The sequence below is a fragment of the Capricornis sumatraensis genome, chromosome 17, assembly GCF_032405125.1.
Source record: "Capricornis sumatraensis isolate serow.1 chromosome 17, serow.2, whole genome shotgun sequence".
NCBI classification, from domain to species: Eukaryota; Metazoa; Chordata; class Mammalia; order Artiodactyla; family Bovidae; genus Capricornis; species Capricornis sumatraensis.
In genome coordinates this window covers 44,073,338-44,096,862 of record NC_091085.1, presented here as the reverse complement: position 1 = coordinate 44,096,862, position 23,525 = coordinate 44,073,338, and the positions used below count along the sequence as shown (strand labels likewise).

Below are 23,525 nucleotides of genomic sequence, written 5' to 3'. Positions count from 1 at the left end.
CTTTTATTTAGCCTGCACTCTGGGATATTTAAATAGACTTTGCACTTCAAAAACACTCTTTAACAAATTTCAATGCCTTGTGGTATTTGCAGAAGTTTTTATGGTAATCAATAATATATTTTATTTTTATTACTAATTGACAAACTGTTAAGATATGTTAAATTTCCTATGAAAACCTGATTTTCTAAAGTTCTTTTTAACCTTTTCTAAAAAGTGGATGGAGAATGCAAAATGAGTTAAACTAGTTTCAGAGATTTATTGGGTCCATAAAAGTGCTATTTGTCTAATTTGCATTTCCTTGCATGTTCATTGTATTTTTCAGTGTCACAGTTCCTTTTCAACCATTCCTTTGTTATCAGCTTATAACTGTTCTGAGTGATCTCAATTTTAGTATATTTACTTATATACAAATCATACCTTTAAAGTTATTATGCCAAATATAAATATAAAATAAAGAAAACGGAAACATCAAGAAAAGAGACAAACCACATTTTAGCAAATCACTGGCAGGCTGTTATTTTTAACTAGTCTTATCATTTCTAAATATTTTGTTATAAAGTTATTATTCTATTATTTTTTTGCATAATATGTTGACATACCAGCATGCTTTGTGATAAACAGGACTAGTTACTTACTCAGTATTTATTCTCACCTTCCTTCCTTCTTTCCTTTTAAATAATTGAACACTTCAATGTTGTGAATGGCAAAACCCCAGTGTCAAAGAAACATCTTTTGCAATCTCTATACTTAGAGAGCCAATGCAGTTATTATTGGCACTCTCTTTAAAGTTTCTTTAAAAATGGGCTCTTGGTGTCAGGCACTATTTTCCTTCCTCTTGCTTCCTTTTTCCTTCTTGAAATATGAAATTGATGACTAGAATTTTCACCTCCACTTGGAAACATTAAGAAAGGAAACAACATGCTAAGCACAGGTAGGGGAAGCATAACATGGTGATGGCGTTGTGGAATTGCCCTCCTGAACCACCTCATCTGGACTTCTTTTATGCATAAGAACACCACATTTGTGTCTCCCTCAAGCCCTGTTATTTGGCGTGTTTCTTACAGCTGCTGAAGATAATCTATTACCAATACATGCATAAGACATTTTCTACCCAGCATTTTTACTTATTCAAATAAGCTTAAATATGAGAAAATGATCCTTAAAATACACTTATTTGCTTCCCCAGTTGATAAAAATTGCAGTAGAACAAGGGGCTTTTCTTTTTTTAGTCAGTTGTGGTTGAATTTGATGAACACTTTTTCCCCCTCTCAGCTAAGGCCAGAACTGGAAAGTTAGATCTAAACATCTGGGTTTCTAAACATCTATCACATTTTAATGGTCCATATACTCCTTTATATATGCTTGATCTAAAGAAGTGTATTTTTAATAGACAGAAATTGCCAGATACCTTAAAAAGACGTTCTGAGTGAAGGTTTTACATTTCTTTCTCTCTCGTACCCTGTACTGGTAGTATTTGACCAGTTAATTTTTCAATTTGTTTCTCCCTGGTGGCTCAGAAGGTAAAGCGTTTGTCTGCAATGCGAGAGACCTGGGTTTGATCCCTGGAGAAGGAAATGGCAACCCACTCCAGTACTCTTGCCTTGAAAATCCCATGGACGGAGGAGCTTGGTGCAGGCTACTGTCCACGGGGTCACAAAGATTTGGGCACGACTGAGCGACTTCACTTTCACTTTCTCATGTTCTCACCTACTGCCTTACCTATCACTTCCTTACCTTATCACTTATTCTGTGGTCCATCACTATAATCATTCTTTAACAACTTGCTTAAATTTCTAGTACCTGTCTCTCTCCCACCTACTCATCTGACAAAATAAAATATCGGTTAAATCCAAATCTCTTCTTTCTATGATTGCAAATGCACAACCAACCACAGCAGAAGAAAAACATATCCATATTTATCATCTCAAGGACACCCAAAAGTCCGAACAACATTCCAACTACATACTGCTATTTTCATTGTCCTTCCTACATACCTCTCTTCTCCTCAAAGCACTAAAGCTCTCAACTCTGCGTCCTCAATAATTGGCATTCCTCATGTCATGAAATAATCCAAGCAATGCAAAGAAGATTTTCTCATGCTCCCTCCCTGAGCATCTTCCCCAGTGTCTTCCTCCTGGTTTAAAGAGATTAACTGCCAATCTTTCAAAGAACAACTCTTCCATTTGTGTACTAGATTATATCAACTTTTAAAAGATTTGATTACTACAATTTTCCTCTTTTCCTCTGATATGAGCTACTTTTAATTTTTATTGGATTATTCACATCAACATAAAAGATAATCACATCTGCAATTTTTTTAATAAAATTCTTTCTCCTAATCCTACATCACTCTCCAGTCAAGGCACAGTTCTCTCTTTGTTCCCTTTCAATTTACATAATATCATTGCTTCTCTTTGCAAACCCCATCCTTTCACAAAAACATTTATACCAAGAATTTCAAAGCAGATTAAATGTAGTAGGAGAAAATAGGAAAAGACTAGTTTTAATCCCAAATTTAGGAATCTTTCTTCCCAGAAAAAGGAAAACCTTAGTGCTCAATCAAGGTAATCACTGCTAATATTGAATTTGTAATGCTAAGCCTGATAATGGCAGAAAATTCACAGTGTTTTCTGAGACCTCATTATTCCTTTATTCTTGTATTCCATCTTCAGAGAAAAATCTGAGATCAGAGTAAATAGTTCATCCACAGGAGGGATGAAATCAGAACACTTCATTTCCCCAGAACCTCTCAGGGCACATTTTATGACACAAATGCCTGCCGTTTGGCTTAAAACCTTCTTCCTGGGCTTCCCAGCTGGAGCATGGCAAATGAGTGAGTTATGTAAGAAATTTACATCAGATGTGAATGGGAAGCAGACACTTGAAAGAGCAACCATTCAGAATAGTTCTCGTGCTTTACATCACAATTACTTGAGAAGCTTGTCAAAATGAAGATTTTAAATCAAACTTCTAGAGAGTGCTGGTAAAACTCCAGTTCTATATTTTTGACACTTTTTCCTGTTATCCTGATCCACTTAGAACATGTACCATGCACTGCTCAACAAACTAGCAAGAGTTCTTACACAGCTGCCACTTAGACTGGATAAACACAGGCTGAAAGTGAGGATGCTCTAAATAAAAGAGATTATTTAGTATTGTCGTTGTTTAGTTGCTAAGACTTGTCCGACTCTTTGGCAATCCCATGGACTGTATCCTGCCAGGCTCCTTTCTCCATGGGATTTTCCAGGCAAGAATACTGGCCTGGTTTGCCATTTCCTCCTGCAGGGGATCTTCCCAACCCAGGGATGGAACCATGTCTCCTACATTGGCAGGTGTATTCTTTACCACTGAGCCACCAGGGAATGAATGGCTAGCCAAGAACAAAACTGGAGAACGTTTCTCCCTAATATATTTATGTATATATATATATATGCTCAAAACAAAAAAGCACAATGCATCAGTCTTGATAATTCATCTACTAGCCAGTAAAAATTACAACAAAGAGGGAGGCAATGGCCAAACTTGCTACAACAACCACTTCATGGATGCAGCACCCACATAGCAAACATCCCACATACACACTTGCCCTGTGTTCCCAGGACTGTGTGTCCTCCAGGATAGTTGCTATCTCTGAATGTCCTACTTTAAATATCTGAGACCACTGGGAACAAGCATGCTTCACTTCCTTCATATCCTGTCTGCTTTCTTCACTAGTTTCCTTGAAAGTCCTTCTATGCCTTAACCCATGTCTAGATGACAACTGGGTTTGCATCAGAAACCAAGGTCTAAATCTGCTTCTGTGGAGTGCCAACAGTAGTTAAACTATTGGCAGAGTCATACCAAGTCTTTGATGAAAATCCATCAACCTCCAGCTTTAGAAAGATTTATTTAACATAAATCTTTAAATTAAAGGGTCCAGAGATAAGAAAGGATGTTACAAATAAACAAACAAAAAACAAATGGAGAAAGCTTGGACCAAGATAGCAACAAACGTGACCTCCCACAGACCCTGAGTCTTATTGTACACTGATTTTATTTTATTAGCCTATTAAATGACACATCTGTCAGTGGCCATGGGTCAAAAAAGTAGAAAAGGGGGTGGCAACCTACTCTGCCTTCCCTGGTAGACTAATGCAAATGTTTTCTCATCATTCACCTCAGCCCTCTTTCCTTTGTCTTTACTCTTTAAAATTAGATTCCTTTCATTAGGCAGGCAGGAAGTTGATCTGTGAACTTAGTTCCCACTTTTCCATTCTTTGGCCACTGAATAAAGCCTGTGTTTTGTCAATCTCAGGTTTGGTTTCATTATTTTCTGCTTTAGCAGACCAGAAAACGAACCCTCCCCAACCCAGGCAGCAGGAGTGAGATCTATAAGAATCTGGTAACAAAACCATAAGCTCCCTAACCTTTTCAAACTTCTTTTTCCAATATTTTCTTGATTTATAGGGTGCTCATTCTAAGTCTTCATTTCTCCAATTGTTAACCTCAGCTTCAAGGCTCAGTTCTCTGACTTCAAATCCAACTATACTTATCCTAAAATGACTTCATCAAGCTCCAATTTAAGACTTTAAATCCAGTCTATGCACACTGATATTATCAAAATATTCAACTTTGCGTTGTCATTCTGATCTTCGGACTTACATTCTAAACTGCATACTTGACTTCCATCTGGATAATTGTATAGAAGTTAACTTGTCGAAACAAATAAACAAACAAACAAACAGACAAAAAAAAAAAACATTAATCTTACTCAGTCTCCAAATATGCTTCTTCCCCATTGCAGTTGACGTTATGACCATAGATCTAAGTGCTGCCTTCAAATTCCTTGGGTTCATTCTTTTCAAAGCTCTCTTCTTCTCATATTCACAAGCCATTCTTCAAATCTACTTTCAAAAAATATCCCCAATCTGGCCACTTTTTACCTTTTCATCATTAACACTCAATCATAAGCCATGTTTATCTCTCCTCTAGACTACTAAAGTTTTTAAAAAAACAGATCTGAGTGCTTCCAATCATTTTAAAACAAATTAGAACATGCCATTTCAAATAATAAATGCTTAATATAATAATATATTATAATGTTATAATATAATGATATTCTGGCTATAATAAGAATCAGAATCCAATTTCTTAATTATGTACAGGGATTCATGTGATCTGCCTGGAGGCTGTCTCTCCAATGTCATTCCTGCCAGTCTCCTCTTAATTCATACCAATCACACCAACCACCTTGCTGTTCCTACAGAAAGCCTAGTAAATTTCTGCCTCCTTTTTGTAAACTATAGAGTAAATTAATGTATATATCTGTATGGGGATTAATTAGTGTGTATTAATGAATCATATATGCAATTCTATATCATCAATTCAATTAAGAAAATTTGAATTAAGTCATAAATAAAATAAAGCATTGATTATAAAATTGTTATCAGCCTACTTGGCCAATGCTCATAGCAATTAAATTGATTATTGAAATTATAAAACTCAGTTCAGTTCAGTTCAGTCCCTCAGTCGTGTCTGACTCTTTGTGACGCTATGGACTGCAGGATGCCAGGCCTCCCTGTCTATCACCAACTCCTGGAGTTTACTCAAACTCATGTCCATTGAGTCAGTGATGCCATTCAACTGTCTCATCCTCTGTTGTCCCCTTCTCCTCTTGCCTTCAATCTCTCCCAGCATCAGGGTCTTTTCCAATGAGTCAGTTCTTCCCGTCAGGTGGCCAAAGTACTAGCCTTTCTTAATCATTTGGGATGGTCTTTGAATATCTACTGAAGAAAAGACCATTAAAACAACCCCACATTTCTTACCATTCACTTGGAAGATGTGAGTCTGATAGATGTTTTCATAGCCCTCTGCATAGCAGGTATAATTCCCCATGTGAGTTGTGGTGACTTTGGTTATATACAAGGACCCATCATCTCCAAAGTCCTATAGAAAAAAGGCAAAATTAAATAGAATTAGCCATTTGTCCTTAAAATATATTTTATCAGTTCACATTTTAAAAATGTGTAATCAAGAAAAAGTAAATTAATATATTTAAATTATGGAAATGACCACTGTTAGTGGTTAGTTCAATAAACTTGGAAGACTTTATGGGCTAAAATTACTGATTTCAAATTAAGTTTTTTTTTAAAAAAGCATAACTTCTTAGTATTTATTTGAAATATATGAGCTTATATAAAATAACTGAGTTTTTACATATTTATTCTAATTCAGCTTACATTTTAATTAATAAAGCCTACAATGTTTTTTCTTATTTATAACTAAAACAAACAGCTGTTAACTACATTCTTCACATTTGCAATTTTAATACCCTTTAGTTATATATTTACCCAGGAAAAAATATTAAAGCAGTGTGGTCTCAGAGATGGAATTTATAGCCATGTGAATAGATCACGATTTTTTCAAGCCTTCTGGGAACAATCAGTACATTAGACAGAAATGACTGTGGCCTTTCAAATTTATGAGGAAACATTCGTAACCATTTAAAAAGAACAAATAATCTTGCATTTCCTGTCAAAATCAAATTCAAGAAACACCTCTGAAACAGTAAAGACAAGAAAGCTTTGCTTTCATAAAGGCAATGAATATATTGGCAAAAATTATCTCAATATAAATTTTCAGAACTTTGGAAATAGACAAAGGCTTGCACCAGCCCACAGAGCGTTTACTGGAAACAGTGGCTGCCTCTCAGAAAGAACAGTGAGGCTGATAGTTTCCCTGTCTTCACAGCTACATAAAAGCCTTGGACCACCAACTTTGTGATTTGACTAGCAGTGAAAATCATCATACCTCAAACCTCAGAGTAGGGAAGAACCTATTTAAAACTCTTCCAAGATCCCATCCTCAGAAAATCATCACAGTCTAACCTATGTAGCAGCTCCCTGAATATTTCCATTTTAATGACCTTTTCTGTGAGCAAGACTTGGAGCTGAGTCTCTGTAAATAGTCCTGGCCCTAAGACTAGTTTTTGAAGAGAAAACATCAGCATTTGTATAACATTGTCTATGGGGTCGCACAAAGTCGGACACGACTGAAGCGACTTAGCAGCAGCAGCAGCACAGCTTCCTATGGCAAAGATATGCAATGGAGATAACAAGAACATCAAAACTCTTAAAAATGAAAACTGGAAGGTATCCAAAAAGGGGTTTGAAAAGATCGCATATTCCAGGAATCTAGAAACCCACAGAAATGTGCAAGACTATGTATATAACTAGAAAATGTAGACTTTCTTTACATTTTAAGAGTAAGACAGAATACATAATTTCTCATCTCTATCTGAGTTTGAGGCCCTACACAAGCAGAACAAAGGCTTAGACAGATTTGTAACACTTGCAGAAGTATTCATTGCATAATGCAAAACAGAAATAGAGCACTGGACACTACATATGATCGAGGGATTAACCCAAGAAGATATAAACATTACAAATATATACACACCCAACATAGGAGCAATGCAATACATAAGGCAAAAGCTAACAACTATTAAAGGGGGAACTGACAGTAGTACAATAATAGTGGGGACTTTATCACTCTGCTCATACAAATGGGTAGATCATTGAAACAGACAATTAATAAGGAAACACAAGAATTAAATGACATTACATCAGTTGGACATAATTGATATCTATAGGATATTTTATGCAAAAGAGTAGAATCATGCCTTGGTTAGTTTTAAAAAATTGAAATCATTTCAAGTAACTTTTCTGACCACAACACTATAAGATTAAATATCACCTACAGGAAAAAAAAAAATGTAGAAAACACAAACACATGGATGCTAAAGAATACATTTCTGAATGACCAACAGGTCACTGAAGAAATCAAAGAAATCCAAAAATATCTAGAAACAAAGGACAATGAAAACACAACTCAAAACCTGTGGGATGCACTAAAAACAGTGTTAAGACGGAGTTTATAGCAATACAAGCCTATTTCAAGAAACAAGAGAAAACAAATAAACCACCTAATCTTACACATAAACCAACTAGAAAAGGAATAAGAAGAAAAACAACAGCAACAACAACAAAGGGAAAAAAATTAGTAGAAGAAAAGAAAATATAAAGGTCAGAGAAGAAATAAATGGAAATGAAATGAAGGAAAGTAGCAAAGATGAATAAATCTACAAGCTGGTTCTTTAAGAAGATAAACATATTGACCAACCATTAGCCAGACTCATCAATAACAAAAGGGAGAAGACTCAAATCAGTAAAATTAAAAATGAAAAAGAAGTTATAACAGGAAATGCAAAATCAAAGAATCATGAGATTGCTATGAGCAACTATGTGCCAATAAAATGGACAATCTGGAAGAAATGGACAAATTCTTAAAAAGCATAATTTTTCAAAACTAAAATGGAAAGAAATAGAAAATATGAACACACTAATCACAAGAATGGAAACAGAAACTATAATCTAAAAACTTCTGATAAACAAAAACCAAGGGCCAGATGTCTTCACAGATTAATTCTATCAAATATTTAGCAAAGCACTAAAACTTATCTTCAAACTCTTCCAAAAAATTGCAGAAGGAAGAACACTCCCAAGCTCATTCTATAAAACCACTATCACCCTGATAATAAAACCAGTCAAAGATATTACAAAAAAGAATATTACAGGTCAATATCACTGATGAATATAGATGCAAAAATCTTGAAAAAATACCAGCAAATAGAATGCAACAATAGAAGGATCGTACATCATGATCAAGCAGGCTTTAACCCAGGGATGCAAGGATTCGTCAGTATACACAAACCAATCAATGTGAAACACCATATTAACAAATTGAAATATAAAAATGTATGATTATCCCAAAAGATGCAGAGACAGCTTTTTGACAATATTCAACACACATTTATGATAAACAAAATAAAAAAAAAAAAAAACAAACAAAAAAACACACCAAAACTCCAGAAAGTAGGTGTAGATGTAACATCAGTTCAGTTCAGTCGATCAGTCATGTCTGATTCTTTGTGACCCCATAGACTGAAGCACACCAGGCTTCCCTGTCCATCACCAACTCCCAGAGCCTACTCAAATGCACGTCCATTGAGTTGGTGATGCCATCCATCGTCTCATCCTCTGTTCACTTCTTCTGCATTCAATCTTTCCCAGCATCAGGGTCTTTTCTAATGAGTCACCTCTTTGCATAAGGTGGCCAAAGTACTGGAGTTTCAGCTTCAACATCAGTCCTTCCAATGAATATTCAGGACTGATTTCTTTTAGGATGGACTGGTTGGATCTCCTTGCAGTCCAAGGGACTCTCAAGAGTCTTCAACACCACAGATCAAAAGCATCAATTCTTTGGTGTTCAGCTTTCTTTATACTCCAACTCTCACATCCATACATGACTACTGGAAAAACCACAGCCTTGACTAGATGGACCTTTTTAATATGTTGTCTAGGTTAGTCATAACCTTTATTCCAAGGAGTAAGTCTCTTTTAATTTCATGGCTGCAATCATCATCTGCAGTGATTTTGGAGCTCCAAAAAATAAAGTCTCTCATTGTTTCCATTGTTTCCCCATCTATTTGCCATGAAGTGATGGGACCAAATGCCATGATCTTACTCTTCTGAATGAGTTTTAAACCAACTTTTTCACTCTCCTCTTTCACTTACATCAAGAGGTTCTTTACATATCTGAGGTTATTGATATTTCTCCCAGCAACATACCTTTACATAATAAAGGCTATATACCAAAAATCCACAGAAAACATTATCTTCAATGTTGAAAACCTGAAAGCATTTCCTCTAAGAACAGGAACAAGACCAGGGTGCCACTTTTGACACTGTTATTTAACATTGTTCTAGATTTCCTAACCACAGAAATCAGAGAAGAAAAAGAGATAAAAGGAATCCAGATTGAAAAAGAAGCAAAACTCTCACTGTGCCGATAAGTGAAAGTCATTCAGTCATGCCCAACTCTTTGAGATCCCATGAAATTCTCTAGGCCTGAATACTGGAGTTGGTAGCCCTTCCCTTCTCCCAGGTTTGCAGATGACATGATACTATATATAGAAAACTTTAAAGATGCCACTAGGAAATTATTAAAGCTAATCAATGAATATAGTAAAGTTTCAGGATATAGAATTAATATACAGATATCTCTTTCAGTCCTATACACTACAATGAAAATCAGAAAGAGAAATTAAGGAAACAATCCTATTAACCATTGCAACAAAAAGAATAATATACAGAAATTAACCTCCCTAGAGAGACAAAAGACTTGTTTGTAGAAAACTTTAAGACACTGATGAAACAAATCAAAGTTGACACAAACGTATGGAGAGATATATCAAGTTTTTTGTATTGGAAGAATCAATATTGTGAAATGACTATATTACACAAAGCAATCTATAGATTCAATGAAATCCCTATCAAACTACCACTGGCATTTTTCACAGAACTAGAACAACCAAGTTCACACTTTGTGTGGAAACACAAAAGACCCTGAATAGCCAAAGCAATCTGACAAAGAGAAATGGAGCTGGAGGAATCAGCCTTCTTGACCTCAGACAATACTACAAAACTACAGTCATCAAGACAATATGGTCCTGGCACAAAGACAGAAATAGCGACTAATGGAACAAGATTAAAAAGCTCAGAGATAACCCTGCACACTTATGGACACCTTATCCTTAGAGAAAAGACAGACTCTTCAATAAGTGGTGCTGGGAAAACTAGACAGCTAAATGTAAAAGAATGAAACTAGAACAATTGCCAATTCCATAAACAAAATAAACTCAAAATGGATATAAAGACTTAAATGTTAAGGCCAGAAACTATAAAACTCTTGGAGGAAAACATAGGCAGTGCACTCTTTGACATAATGACAGCAAGATCCTCTTTGAACCATCTCCTAGAGTAATGGAAAAAAAAAAAAAAAGGACCTAATTAAACTTAAAAGCTTTTGCACAGCAAAGTGAAAGTGGAGTCTCTCAGTAGTGTCCGACTCTTTGCGACCCCATGGACTATAGCCTATCAGGCTCCTCCATCCATGGCATTTTCCAGGCAAGAGTGCTGGAGTGGGCTGTCGTTTCCTTCTCCAGGGGATCTTCCCGAACCAGGAATCGAACCCGGGTCTCCCACATTGCAGGCAGATGCTTTACCGTCTGAGCCACAGGGCAAAGGAAACAGTAAACAACATGAAAAGACAACCCTCAGAATTCAGGAGAAAATAATTGCAAACCACACAACTGACAAACAATTAATGTCCAGAGTATATATGCAGATCCCATAGCTCAATATCAGAAAAAGAAACAGCCCATTCAATAAGTGGATAGAAGACCTAAACAGACACTTCTCCAAAGAAGACATTCAGATAGCCAGTAAACACAGGAAATATGTTCAACGTCACTAATTATTAGAGTAATGCAAATCAAAACCCAAAGAGGTATCACCTCACACCAGTGTGAGTGGCCATCATCAAAAAATCTACAGACAATAAACGCTGAAGACAATGAGGAAAAAAGGGAACCCTCTTGCACTGTTGGTAGGAATGTAAATTGATTCAGTCACTATGGAGAACAGTATGGAGACTCCTTAAAAAACTAGGAATACAACTACATATGAAATAGTGTTTCTACTAGTGTGCATATACCCTGAGAAAACCATAATTGAAAGTGATACATGTACTTCAGTGTTCATAGCAACAATATTTACAATAACTAGGACATGAAAACCTAGATGTCCATTGGCAGATGAATGGATAAAGAAGATGTGTTACATATATACAATGAAATACTACTCAGCCATAAAAAAGAATGAATTTCAGTCAGTTTTAGTGAGGTGGATGAACCTAGAATTGTTATATAGAATGAAGTAGATAAGAAAGAGAAAAACAAATATCATATATTAATGTATATATATATTAAATCTAAAAAAATGGTATTGATGAACCTATTTGCGAGGAAGGAATGGAGATGTAGATACAGAGAATGGGCCTGTGGACACAGTGGGGAGGGAGAGAGTTGGATGAATGGAGAAAACAGGATTGACATATATACAGTATAAAATAGATAGCTAATGAGAAATGCTATATAATACAGGGAGCCCAGCCTGATACCCTGTGATGATCCAGAGTGATGGAATGGAGGGAGGAGGGTCTAATATGTCTAATTATGGCTTATTTGTGTTGCTGTATGGCAGAAACCAACCGAACATAGTAAAGCAATTTACCTCCAATCAAAAAAAAAAAAAAAAAAAAAAAAGAGCATCATGCCAAAGTCTGGAACACATATTGATTCAAAGCTTTTAATTAAGTCTCTATCCAGTAATTAGCTCACCACTAGGTACCTGAGCAAAGACTGCAGTAACCACATAAGCAAAGTAAAGAAATTGGATGCATTAGACTTTAACAAAATTAATTTTTAAAAAAACTTCTGTTCCCCAAAGGACACTATTCAAAAAGTTAAAAAATACCCTTCAGAGGAGAAAATGTTTTTGAATTATTTGTTTCATAAGAATCTTGTATCCAAAATATGTAAAGAACTATATAACTGAACATTAAAAAGACACCTAATCAAATCGAAACAATGGATAAAGGATTTGAATAGTACGTCTCAAGAAAGATTTACAAATGAGCAATAAGCACATAATTAAAAAAATCTAGCATCATTAGTCACTAGGAAAATGAAAATAAAAATCTCGATGAGATACAACTTAAAACTTGTTGGAATGACTAAAATTAAAAAGATGGATAGTAACAATATTGGAAGGGTGTAGAAAAACAGGAAGCTTCAGACTTTGCTGATGAGAATTGTGCATATACTTGGATCCTTTGGCAGTTCCTTAAAAAGTTAAAGAGTAATTATATGTATAAAAAATTCACTTCTAGGCATATATTTAACAGAACAAAAACATAAGACTATACATAAACTGAACATGAATGTTCAAAGTAACCTAAAAGTGAAAATAACTCTAATGCCTATGAACTGTTGAATGGACAAACACAAAATCATACATCTATATACAATAGAACAATTTTCTACTTAAAAGGAAAAGATACAGATATATACTACAACATAAATGAATATTGAAAACACACTAAATGGAAAAAAAGTCTCAAATTGTATGAGTCTATTTGTATGAAATATTCAGAATAGCCAAATCCATACAGGTAGAGATTAGTGGTTATCAGGAGCTGAGGGGATGGAATGATGGGATACGACTTCTAATATATATGGAGTCATACTATTCTAAACTGTAATCACAATGATGACTGAAAACTTCTGTGAATATACCAAGAACCACTAATTTACATATTTTAAAGGGGTTAGTTTTATCATATGAAAATTACATTTCAATAAAACTGCTATTAAATAATTTATGCATGGAATACATAAATATGCTAAATGTAACATATTAAAATAAAACTGTGTATCACCTTGTCTAATGACATCTTTATGAGTATGGAACAATTTATAAATCTAGAAAGAAGGAATAATCAATATGTTTATATAAAGAAGAAACACTCTGAACTACAAAATATTGTAAGCATTAAAAGATAATAAACCACAGGATATCTATGCAAAATAAAAATAACAATGCATAAATGTATTTTAATCCTTAGTTGCAAAGCAGTTATGTCAGAAATTGCTCTAATTCATAAATATTGACATATTCAACCTGTAAACCAAATCTATGAGAAGAGACTTCTAAAATCCAGCCATTTGATAGCAGAAGATACTGATAAGTTAAGTCATTCCCTAAATTTCACTTGGCCCTTAATTAGTAAATAGATTCAGGTTTGAAAAACTGGGTAGGCTTATTCCAGAATGTGGGCTTTAAACCCCTATACATGGTACCTGCCTTGCCAATCATAGATTGACCTAGTGATTTAAAGAATAAAGAAGAAAGTGAAAACAAAATGTCCAAAACAGAGATCAAATATCCTGGTAGGTTTGAAGAAAAGAAGCTAGAGATACAGTGGAAGTGTATGATGAAAATGGAAGAAGGGAACCTGGACAGATCTCCTGAGGTCACAAAACAGCAGCGTTCAAAATAACTCAACAGTCTCCCTGCTTTCTCAACAACAGAAAATAAAGAAATAAGGTGCTGATTCACTCCCTCCTCTTAAAGTGTAATTTGTAATATCTCCTCTTAAGGCAACATTTATTCTCATGTTCTTATTGTTATAACAATTATATCTAAGCATTTATAATTTCATTTCAAATTTTTTTATAATGAAATGACTATTCATTGTTACCTCTTTTTCTCAACTGTAACCATTGGGTTGGCCAAAAAGTTCCTTAGGTCTTGAGTAAAAATAAAAGAGATATTTTCCATTCTCATTAAGAAATTTATTGAACATCTTCACCACTTTGTTCCGCAATCTTCTGCTATTTTTCAGGTGACTTTATAATTCTGTCTTCCCCAAACTTTTTATCTTTTTGAGCAAAGAACTGTTCCAGGTACCTTTTTCAGTCTTCCAGGGAATTGGAATTATTTCCATTAAGAGAATTTTGTAAAGACTAAATAAATGGAAATTTGAAGGTCCAATGTCTGGTTAATAAGGCAGATGAATCAGAACTTCCTAGCCAAGCTATAAAAGTTTTTACCTCATCATCAAAGAAACATGTGGTTTTGCATTATCTTAATGGAAGATTATGCATTTTCTGTTGAATAATTTTTGACACTTTTCATTAAGTGCTGTTTTTATTTGGTCTAACTTGGAGCAGTACTTGTTGGGAAATAATTGCTTGGTTTTCCAGAAGGAGTTCATAATAGAGGATTCCCTTCCAATCCCAGAATATACGCATCAATTTTGCATAAAGACTGGCCTTTGGTTTGGTTGGTGATGGTTCAGTTCTATTGCCTTACAATCTCTTTTTTCCCACAGTATGCACTTGTCATTGCCTGTCACAATTTGCTTTAAAAATGGAATATTTTCCTTATGTTTAGAGAATCATGTATGGAAATGCAGTCAAGTGGCTTATTTTTTTGGCTTAACTTATGTGCAACCCAAACATCAAAGCAATTAACATAATCAAACAGGTATAAATGATTTCCAATGCTTGATTTGAATATTGATTATCTCTCACATAAAATGATGTTGATTATTTTGATTGTTCTCAATGAATGTCTCAATTTGCTCTCCATCAACTTCAACTGGTCTCCCAAATCATGGAGCATCACGCAGCAAGAAATCCCCAGGGTAAAACTTCACAAACCACTTTTGACAAAGTCGATTCATCATAGTACCTTCTTTATACACTGTACAATTCATTTTGTGTGTGTGTGTATGTGTGTGTGTTTTGGTTACACTTTATCTTTCTTGAGATAATAAAGCATAATATGCCAAAAATGTTTTTGCTTCTGTATTCACTATTAAAATTGCTACACAAAAATTCACATATTTCGATTTTTTTAATGCACACTGATACAGCAGCTCATAATACAATCTTACAAAAATGCTTCAAATGAAGTTCAAGAAAACTAAGCCCTACTAGAGCCATTTTGTGGAAAAAATGAGTGAATATTTTGGCCAACCCAGTATAAGAGATTAGGCATATCATGTTTTGGCACCTCCCAGGGGGATCTCACGGACTTGCAGGAAAAGCCTTATGTCTTGCTTGATAGGAGAGGATTTAGAGATTTAACCCTAACAAGAATGTCAGTGTGTGACACCAATGTGTCATAGCATCCCCTACACAACCATGGGTTACCATTTAAAACAGGGATTCTACACCCCCTCCTAGGCTACAGAGCAGAAACGCCAAACAGAAAGGCCAGAATTATTCCTCAGGTTAACACTGAAGCAGGTAGGTGACATGCAGTTGGTATAATATGGGGAAAAGCCAAACATCTGTAGAGATCAATTAAGGATGATAGAATTAAAATATCTTGAGAAACATTATAAGCCAAACATAACTCTTGATAACCTGAAATGTAACAGTAAGATTCTCAGTTAACGTAAGGCAAGCAAGCACGTAGAACATGCACGTACAGGAAGGACTCCTCACAGCAGAATAGATTAAGGGAGACCAAGTCAGAACAAAGGTGAAATCCCTCACTGGACAAGAATAAATGGAAATCAGCATAAAAACCCAAAGTATGTCTAATATGTGTAATTATGTTTATATTTATTTATGCCAAACTGCACACACATGTCTTAAAGGCAATTTTCAAATAACACTTTTTAAAAAACTTTTTATTTTGTACTGGAATATAGCTGATTCCCAGATGGTGTTATTGGTAAAGAACCCACCTGTCAATGCAGAAAATGTAAGAAATGTGGGTTCGATTCCTGGGTTGGGAGGATCTCCTGGAGGTGGGCATGGTAACCCACTCCCGTATTATAGTCTGGAGGATCCTGTGGACAGAAGAGCCTGGCGGACTACAGTCCATGGGGTTGCAAACAGTTGGACACATCTGAAGTGACTTAGCAGGCATGCACATAGTTGATTAACATACAATGTTGTGATAGTTTCAGATGAATAGAGCAAGAATTCAGCCATACACAAACATATCCATTATCTCCAAAACTCCCCTCCCATCCAGGCTGCCATATAATGTTGAGCAGCGTCCCATGTGCCATAGAGTAGGTCCTCATATTTTTAAATATCCACAAAACCTGAAATAAACAACTTTTCCAGATGTTTTCCTATATAACTACCTAGAAAACACTGTCCTTTCCAAATTACTATAATCAAGATTCTTTCACCCAATGATGTGAAAATTTTCCAAGAATATAACCTTTGGAATGGTTATTATTTTATTTTTCTATGTATTATTCTGCAATGTGAAGTCCCTTTAACTTAGATATTTTCTAAATTAGCATACTGTGTGACCCCTTCTAGTTTCTATATTTTTTCATATTTTTTCCTGTTTCTTTCAAGTAGAAGCAAAATCTTTCAGACTCAATTTGTTTCAATATATCATTTTATAATCACCTTCTCAAATAGCATTTCTGACTAAACAGGAGTGTCTTACCCCTTCAAATGAAACACAGATTGCTTCACAACATTTATAATACAACTCAATAAATATTTATTGAACACTTAACTATGTCACATGCTGTGATAAATAATTTAAATAAATTATCAAATTTTATCCTTAAGCAACTTTTTAAAAATGTTCTACTGTTAGCTTCATTTTATATAGAAGAAAATTGAAATATGCTGATAATTTGGGGATGATCACTCCACTTCACTTCAGTCACCATCTGCAGTGGTTTTGGAGCCCCAAAAAATAAAGTCTGATACTCTTTCCACTGTTTCCCCATCTATTTGCCATGAAGTGATGGGACCAGATGCCATGATCCACAATCAGGGATCAAACCCAGACTTCCTGCATCGGAAGGCAAAACCTTAACCAGTGAACCTCCAGGAAAGTCCCACACAATTCTTAAACCATATTCCTGTCCCAATTATTCAGTATTTTAGGTAAACTTCAAAATTACTTGTGGAGTTTTTTCATACTGTTACATCAACCCTATACTTTACCTGCATCCTGATTTATCATTTCTACTCTTCTCATTTCATTTTCTCAGCAGTTTTTCCAGTCTTAAATAGATTCAAACAACTGTGTGACTTGGATGCTTGGCCACGGTTGAAAGTTATGGCTTTAGAACAGATACTACTTGAATTCAGAGACAAAATCTTGCACTTATTCTAAATCCCCAACACACCTTTATAATCTTGCTACAAATAGATTCTCCATAAATATTTCTTCAGTGATTAAATTTTTATGAACCTCTATACCATTAGAAAGTCGCCTCAAGGCACTAATGTCTGGAGAGTCAATACAAAATAAAAAAACACCTAAAATCATTTATTTTGTTGAGTTGATTGCTTATATTCTTCAAGGCAGCACAAAAGGGAATTAGAAAAAAGGAAAATCTGCAGCACATATCTAAAATTTGAACAGTTTATAGCTACTATTTATTGACTATAATCAATGGTTTAAGGGTAGTAATGGCAATGTTTAATCACCTGTAGATGACAGGCAGTGATCATTCAGGATGTACATGGCAATAAACATAAGGTCAGATTATACCAGAATAAAACAGCAGAATTTAAGGCCTGCATTTATCCATACATATTTGTTACGATTAAAAGATAAATCCCATCCATTAGAAAATGGTACATTTTGAATTTAAGTGTACTTTCCTATTTCATATTATGCTTTTACTGATCGTTTCAAATTATATGGTCCCAGTATTACTAGACTTTAAATGAGGTTTTCCATGTAATATACACTGTTTTGATATACACAGACATTAATTTCCTTTCTAATTTCAGTTATGCTAGTATGCTTTTACTTTGTAATATTGTGAAAGTTATTTTACTAGATTTTTACGTGTACAAAATATATTTTCATAAAATGTACTAAAAGCAGTTTAAGATAGGATCTATATATTGAAATTGATGAAAGTTCTATAATCTTATAATTTATATGGTTTTCTAAAAATTATGGAAGTTTCTTTCCAGTCTTTTTTCTTAGATGTTTAATCTATCACCAATTAAAAGCATAGTGAATGATAAAATCAAATAATAAAAATTCAATTTGGTCAATATACTTCTTTTAATAACTTTTTTCTTAAAGCAAAGATTTTGTATTAATTTAAAGAAATAGAATAGAACAGTAAACTAATATGAGTGAGAAATACTTTGAAAAACAAACAAAAAAACAAAATTTTGATTATTGGTGGAAAAATCAAAATGATAAAAAACTGTGAATAACAATATTATTTGAGATATATGTAAATAATTATATAAATTATATTTCATCTTCTTAAGAAAATTGCTCACAAAAAGTTTCCATCAATATAATAGTAAGTAATAAAAATAAGCAAAAATATCAATCACTTTTACAGAACCACTCTTTAAGGTATTTTGCATACATGCAGAGTCAGATGTGCCTTGAAACTGACAGAGTTTACATTTCAGAGCCCTTCATTTGTACAAGCCCGTCCCAAGGGCCCGACAATAGCCATGGAATGTGTTTATATGGACATATATTTCTGTAAAATTTAGAAACATATTTATAATTTTCTGTAATTTCTTTTTTTACTGGAATTAATATCCTATGTTATAACTAATTGTCAATTATAATTTTTGCCCTATTTCTTATACAGAGCGGATGCTCTCTACAACTGGAGAAAACGTGCATGCAGCGACAAAGACTCAGCCCAACCAAAAATAAATAAATAAATAAAATTTTAAAAATATCTACTAAATGTTAAATCAACACACTTCAAGTACATAGCTTCCCCTAAGTATATGTAGAAATTCTCAAAATATCTTGTTACTTTAAATAGAGAGGAATGGCACTTCTTAATTTAGTGAACTAAAACCATTTAGATTTTAAGCTATATTTTGGTGTATTTCAAAGAGAATAAATACTTATTTTGGTTTCCTCAAAAATATTAACAACATAATAACCAAAGGTACCTGGAAGCTGATGACTTTTATGTAATTAATGAATTAATGATATGTATTACGGCTCCATCTTACGACAGATATATGAAAAGTGTACTAATCCAACAAGAAGAAGAATCTGGGCCACCTGCAAAATCACATTCTTCTTAAACCTATCAGAGCGCTGACTTCTTTGAAAAGCAATAACGAGGGAAATATGGGGAGAGGTGAAGTTAACCTCCAGACAGACAAGACACAGGCAATCACTCACCTTGCCCAGAGCATTGCAATGACACAAGGCAGGCATCTGCACAGGTACTAAAGGGTATCAACTAACTTCTTAAGGAACCGCTGAAAGCTGAGCAGCCACACCTGTGAGAATAGAGAGTCCTGGGAGCACGGACACTTGCAGCCCCTTCTCCACGGACCAGCAGTTTGCTCCTGGAAAGACTGGGGGCAGGAGAGAGCAGAGGAAGCATCCCTCCCATAACAGCACTGCTGAGAGAAAAATCAATTCTTACCTGGATCCTTCTCCCCGATGGAATAAATTCTTAAGCTGCTGAAAAAGGGCAGCAAATCCTGTCACTTTCAGTGGGTGAAAACTCACGAGCTTGGGTAAAGGAGAGGGGCAAGAAAGCCTCCTAGTTTCAGATATTTAAAGACCCTTTACTACTGGCGCTTCCCTGGTGGCTCAGCTGGTAAAGAATCTGCCTGCAATACGAGAGACCTGGGTTGGGAAGAACCCCTGGAGAAGGGACCGGCTACCCACTCCAGTATTCTGGCCTGGAGGATTCCATGAACTGTATAGACAATGGGGTCGCAAAGAGTCGGACATGACTGAGCTACTTTCACTACCACTGGAGGAAGACAGCACCACGGAGGAAACTTGGCTCAAATGACTCAGAGACACATGAAATGCCTAAATCTGATGCTGAATGAGGAAACTGTAGAAAACTTTGCTCCTCACCGCCCAGGATAAGGAGCTCCAAGAAACCAACAGCAGGAGACTAATGGAGGGACAAGAGTGTTGAGAGATGAAGGTGCAGGCTCACAGGGAGCACCTAAAACTGAACGTGGACCAGACACAACCAGAAGATGCTCAGATACTCCGTCCATCTGCTCCCTCCCTAACCACAATGTCTATGCCCAGGCACAAATAATATTTACCTTGATCTCTGGCACCCTACACAGAGTATGTAGATTTAAACTAAAAGTTATGAGATAACGAAAGCAAAGGAAAAATAATCTGCTGTTGAGAGACAAAACAAACAACAAGAACTAAAAATCAGACAGGGGATTTAAAATGACTGTGATTAATATCTTACAAGCGCCAATGGAAAAATCTTGAAGACATTCCTGAATAGATGGGTAATTTCAGCAGAGAAACGGCAACAATAAGAAAATGTCAAAGGGCATGCTGGAAATAAATTTACCCCCCATACACAGTAACAGAAATGAAGAATGTCTCTGACAAGCTCATCAGTAAAGCTGACACATCCAAGGAAAGCCTTGGTGAACTTGAATATAGGTCAATACACATTACTCAGATGGAAACAAAAGAGGAAATTATTGAAAACATTTTTAAAAGAACAGAGTACCCAAAAGATACTGGCCCATATCAGTGTAAAATATGCTTACTTGAAGCCTCAGAAATAAAAGAGAGCGAAAATGGAGAGGAAAACATTTGAAAAATGAATGGTTAAGAATTTTCCATAGATAATGAACCAAAATGTAACCTATAAATACTGGGTTGGTCGAAAAGTTCATTCAAGTTTTTGTATAAGATGTTATAGGTAAACCTGAATGAAGCTTTTGTCCAATCCAATATATTCATACTGCTAAAGGCCAAAGGTAAAGAGAAGTATTAAAATCTGTCAGATAAATGTACACAATCATCTTCAGGAGATGGAGTCTCCTAGGTTTTTGAGATCAGGTGGTAACCACAGTAAAGATATCACATGCCTGAAAAATTTATCTTTCAATGAGAGAAGTGAGGGATGAAAGAGGGAGATTAAGAAAAATCAGTGAAGAGAGGTAACAAGGTCAGTTTTCCATCACAAAACTTACTTTTCCTGGCTAGGAAAATTTGGATCACCCAGGAGTCCATAGCTTTATTATAAAAATCAGGCAATCATTCAGTTGATTGTATGAGCACATATGTTTGCTTTGCTGCTCAGTCACTCAATCATTCCCGACTCTTTGCGACCCCCAAAGCTGTAGCCTGCCAGGCTCCTCTGTCCATGGGATTTTCCAGGCAAGAATACTGGAGTGGGTTGCCAATTCCTACTCCACGGGATCTTCCTGACCCATAGATTGAACCCACATCTCTTGCATCTCCATATAAATAAAATATAAACACAATTTTTTTTTAATGACCAGATTCAGGTGCTAATATATATTCAAGTGATAAAACTATTCATTTATTGGTATTTGTACTCAATATGCATTTCTTATGGTTTTCTTGCGATAACATTTGTTCCTTACTTTCAATGTGGTTTTGATCATTATCTTTCCAGGTTGATTTTAATGTTCCATTAAGTTGAGTTTAATACTCATTGATAGCTATTTTACATATCATGAATTAAATTGGCAAATAATATTGTGCTGAATCTATTTAGAATTACTACCATGAATTATCAGTTTTGAATCAAAAGAAATTTGGAAACTTGAAAAAAGCAAGCACATCGTTCAAGAAATAATCATTACTTTGCCGACTAAGGTCTGTCTAGTCAAGGCTATGGTTCTTCCTGTGGTCATGTATGGATGTGAGAGTTGGACTGTGAAGAAGGCTGAGCACTGAAGAATTGATGCTTTTGAACTGTGGTGTTGGAGAAGACTCTTGAGAGTCCCTTGGACTGCAAGGAGATCCAACCAGTCCATTCTGAAGGAGATCAGCCCTGGGATGTCTTTGGAAGGAATGATGCTAAAGCTGAAACTCCAGTACTTTGGCCTCTTCATGCGAAGAGTTGACTCATTGGAAAAGACTCTGATGCTGGGAAGGATTGGGGGCAGGAGGAGAAGGAAGCGACAGAGGATGAGATGGTTGGATGCATCACGGACTCGATGGACATGAGTCTGAGTGAACTCCGGGAGTTGGTGATGGACAGGGAGGCCTGGCGTGCTGCGATTCATGAGGTCGCAAAGAGTCGGACACGACTGAGCAACTGAACTGAACTGAACTGAACAGGAAGCATAGGGTGATTAGAACATGGAAATTTTAATCAAAACAATAAACTATAACAAGTAATTGTCTATAAATAAATAAAGGATACTCCATAACCCCTAGAGATAAGATTGGGAAGCCCAGGAAGAGACTCTTTTTTGTAGAGGGTACCTCATTAGAGAGTAGAGAAATTCACTGAGACTGCAAAGTCTCCCAGGGTTCCCCTTTTGGGAACACCCCACTGAAAAACCACTATGGCATTGCTAGAGACATCTTCCCATGGGGGTTACCCTGAGCTGCTACAAATCAGGTAATTTTGGAGCCCAGAGCTGGAGGAGCTGTGTGTTCCTCTGAAGCCCACACACTGAGAAATTTGCACTTAGTGCAGGAGCCTGTCTAGAAAATTTGGGAAAGAAACCCCTTCCTTACTCTAGTTACCCTCTGCTAACAATGCATGCCATCTGCTGCCAGAGAAAATTTATGAGGTCTAGATGTATTATTCCAGGGCCATCATTTAAGGGTGATTTGCAGAAAAGAGTCAATGCATCAATAAGCAGTACATCAAATTTTAATATCTCTCAAGAAAAATGCCAATTTGGAAAATTAATGGTCAGCTCTATGGCTGACTGAATGTCACACATTTTGCACTACATACACTTTCTATTCTAATCATTCACCAATAATAAGGGAAAAGAAAAAGTTAATGCACAGAGAATAAATTCAAAAGCATCTCAGAGATGGTTACATCAGGATTTTCAATTTGTGAAAACTCACCAAACTGTACACTGAAGGTTTATGTAGCTGTCTTTATCATTTCCATATTTCAGTAAAAACTTTAAAATAAACAATACGTGTTGCAAAGTTTAGTTTCTGATTATGTCGCCTGTCAGGGCACTCCATAGAATTCACATACTTAACCCTATTGACACATTTTATTTCTCTATATTTCAATTGGCTATTTAATTGCAATAACTCTTAATTGAAAATAACTTTATTTCCAGATTC

The 23,525-nt window shown here is 35.4% G+C and overlaps 1 protein-coding gene across 3 annotated transcripts in view; it reads right to left on the bottom strand.

Annotated features, from left to right (window-relative positions):
- The window catches only part of FSTL5 (follistatin like 5), an 839,965-nt gene that overhangs the window by 212,000 nt on the left and 604,440 nt on the right, over window positions 1–23,525 (bottom strand). For all 3 annotated transcript variants that reach the window (XM_068990059.1, XM_068990060.1, XM_068990061.1), the window contains exon 7: window positions 5,805–5,925. In XM_068990059.1, the coding sequence (XP_068846160.1) occupies window positions 5,805–5,925 (121 nt within the window). The remainder of the gene's footprint in view (window positions 1–5,804; window positions 5,926–23,525) is intronic.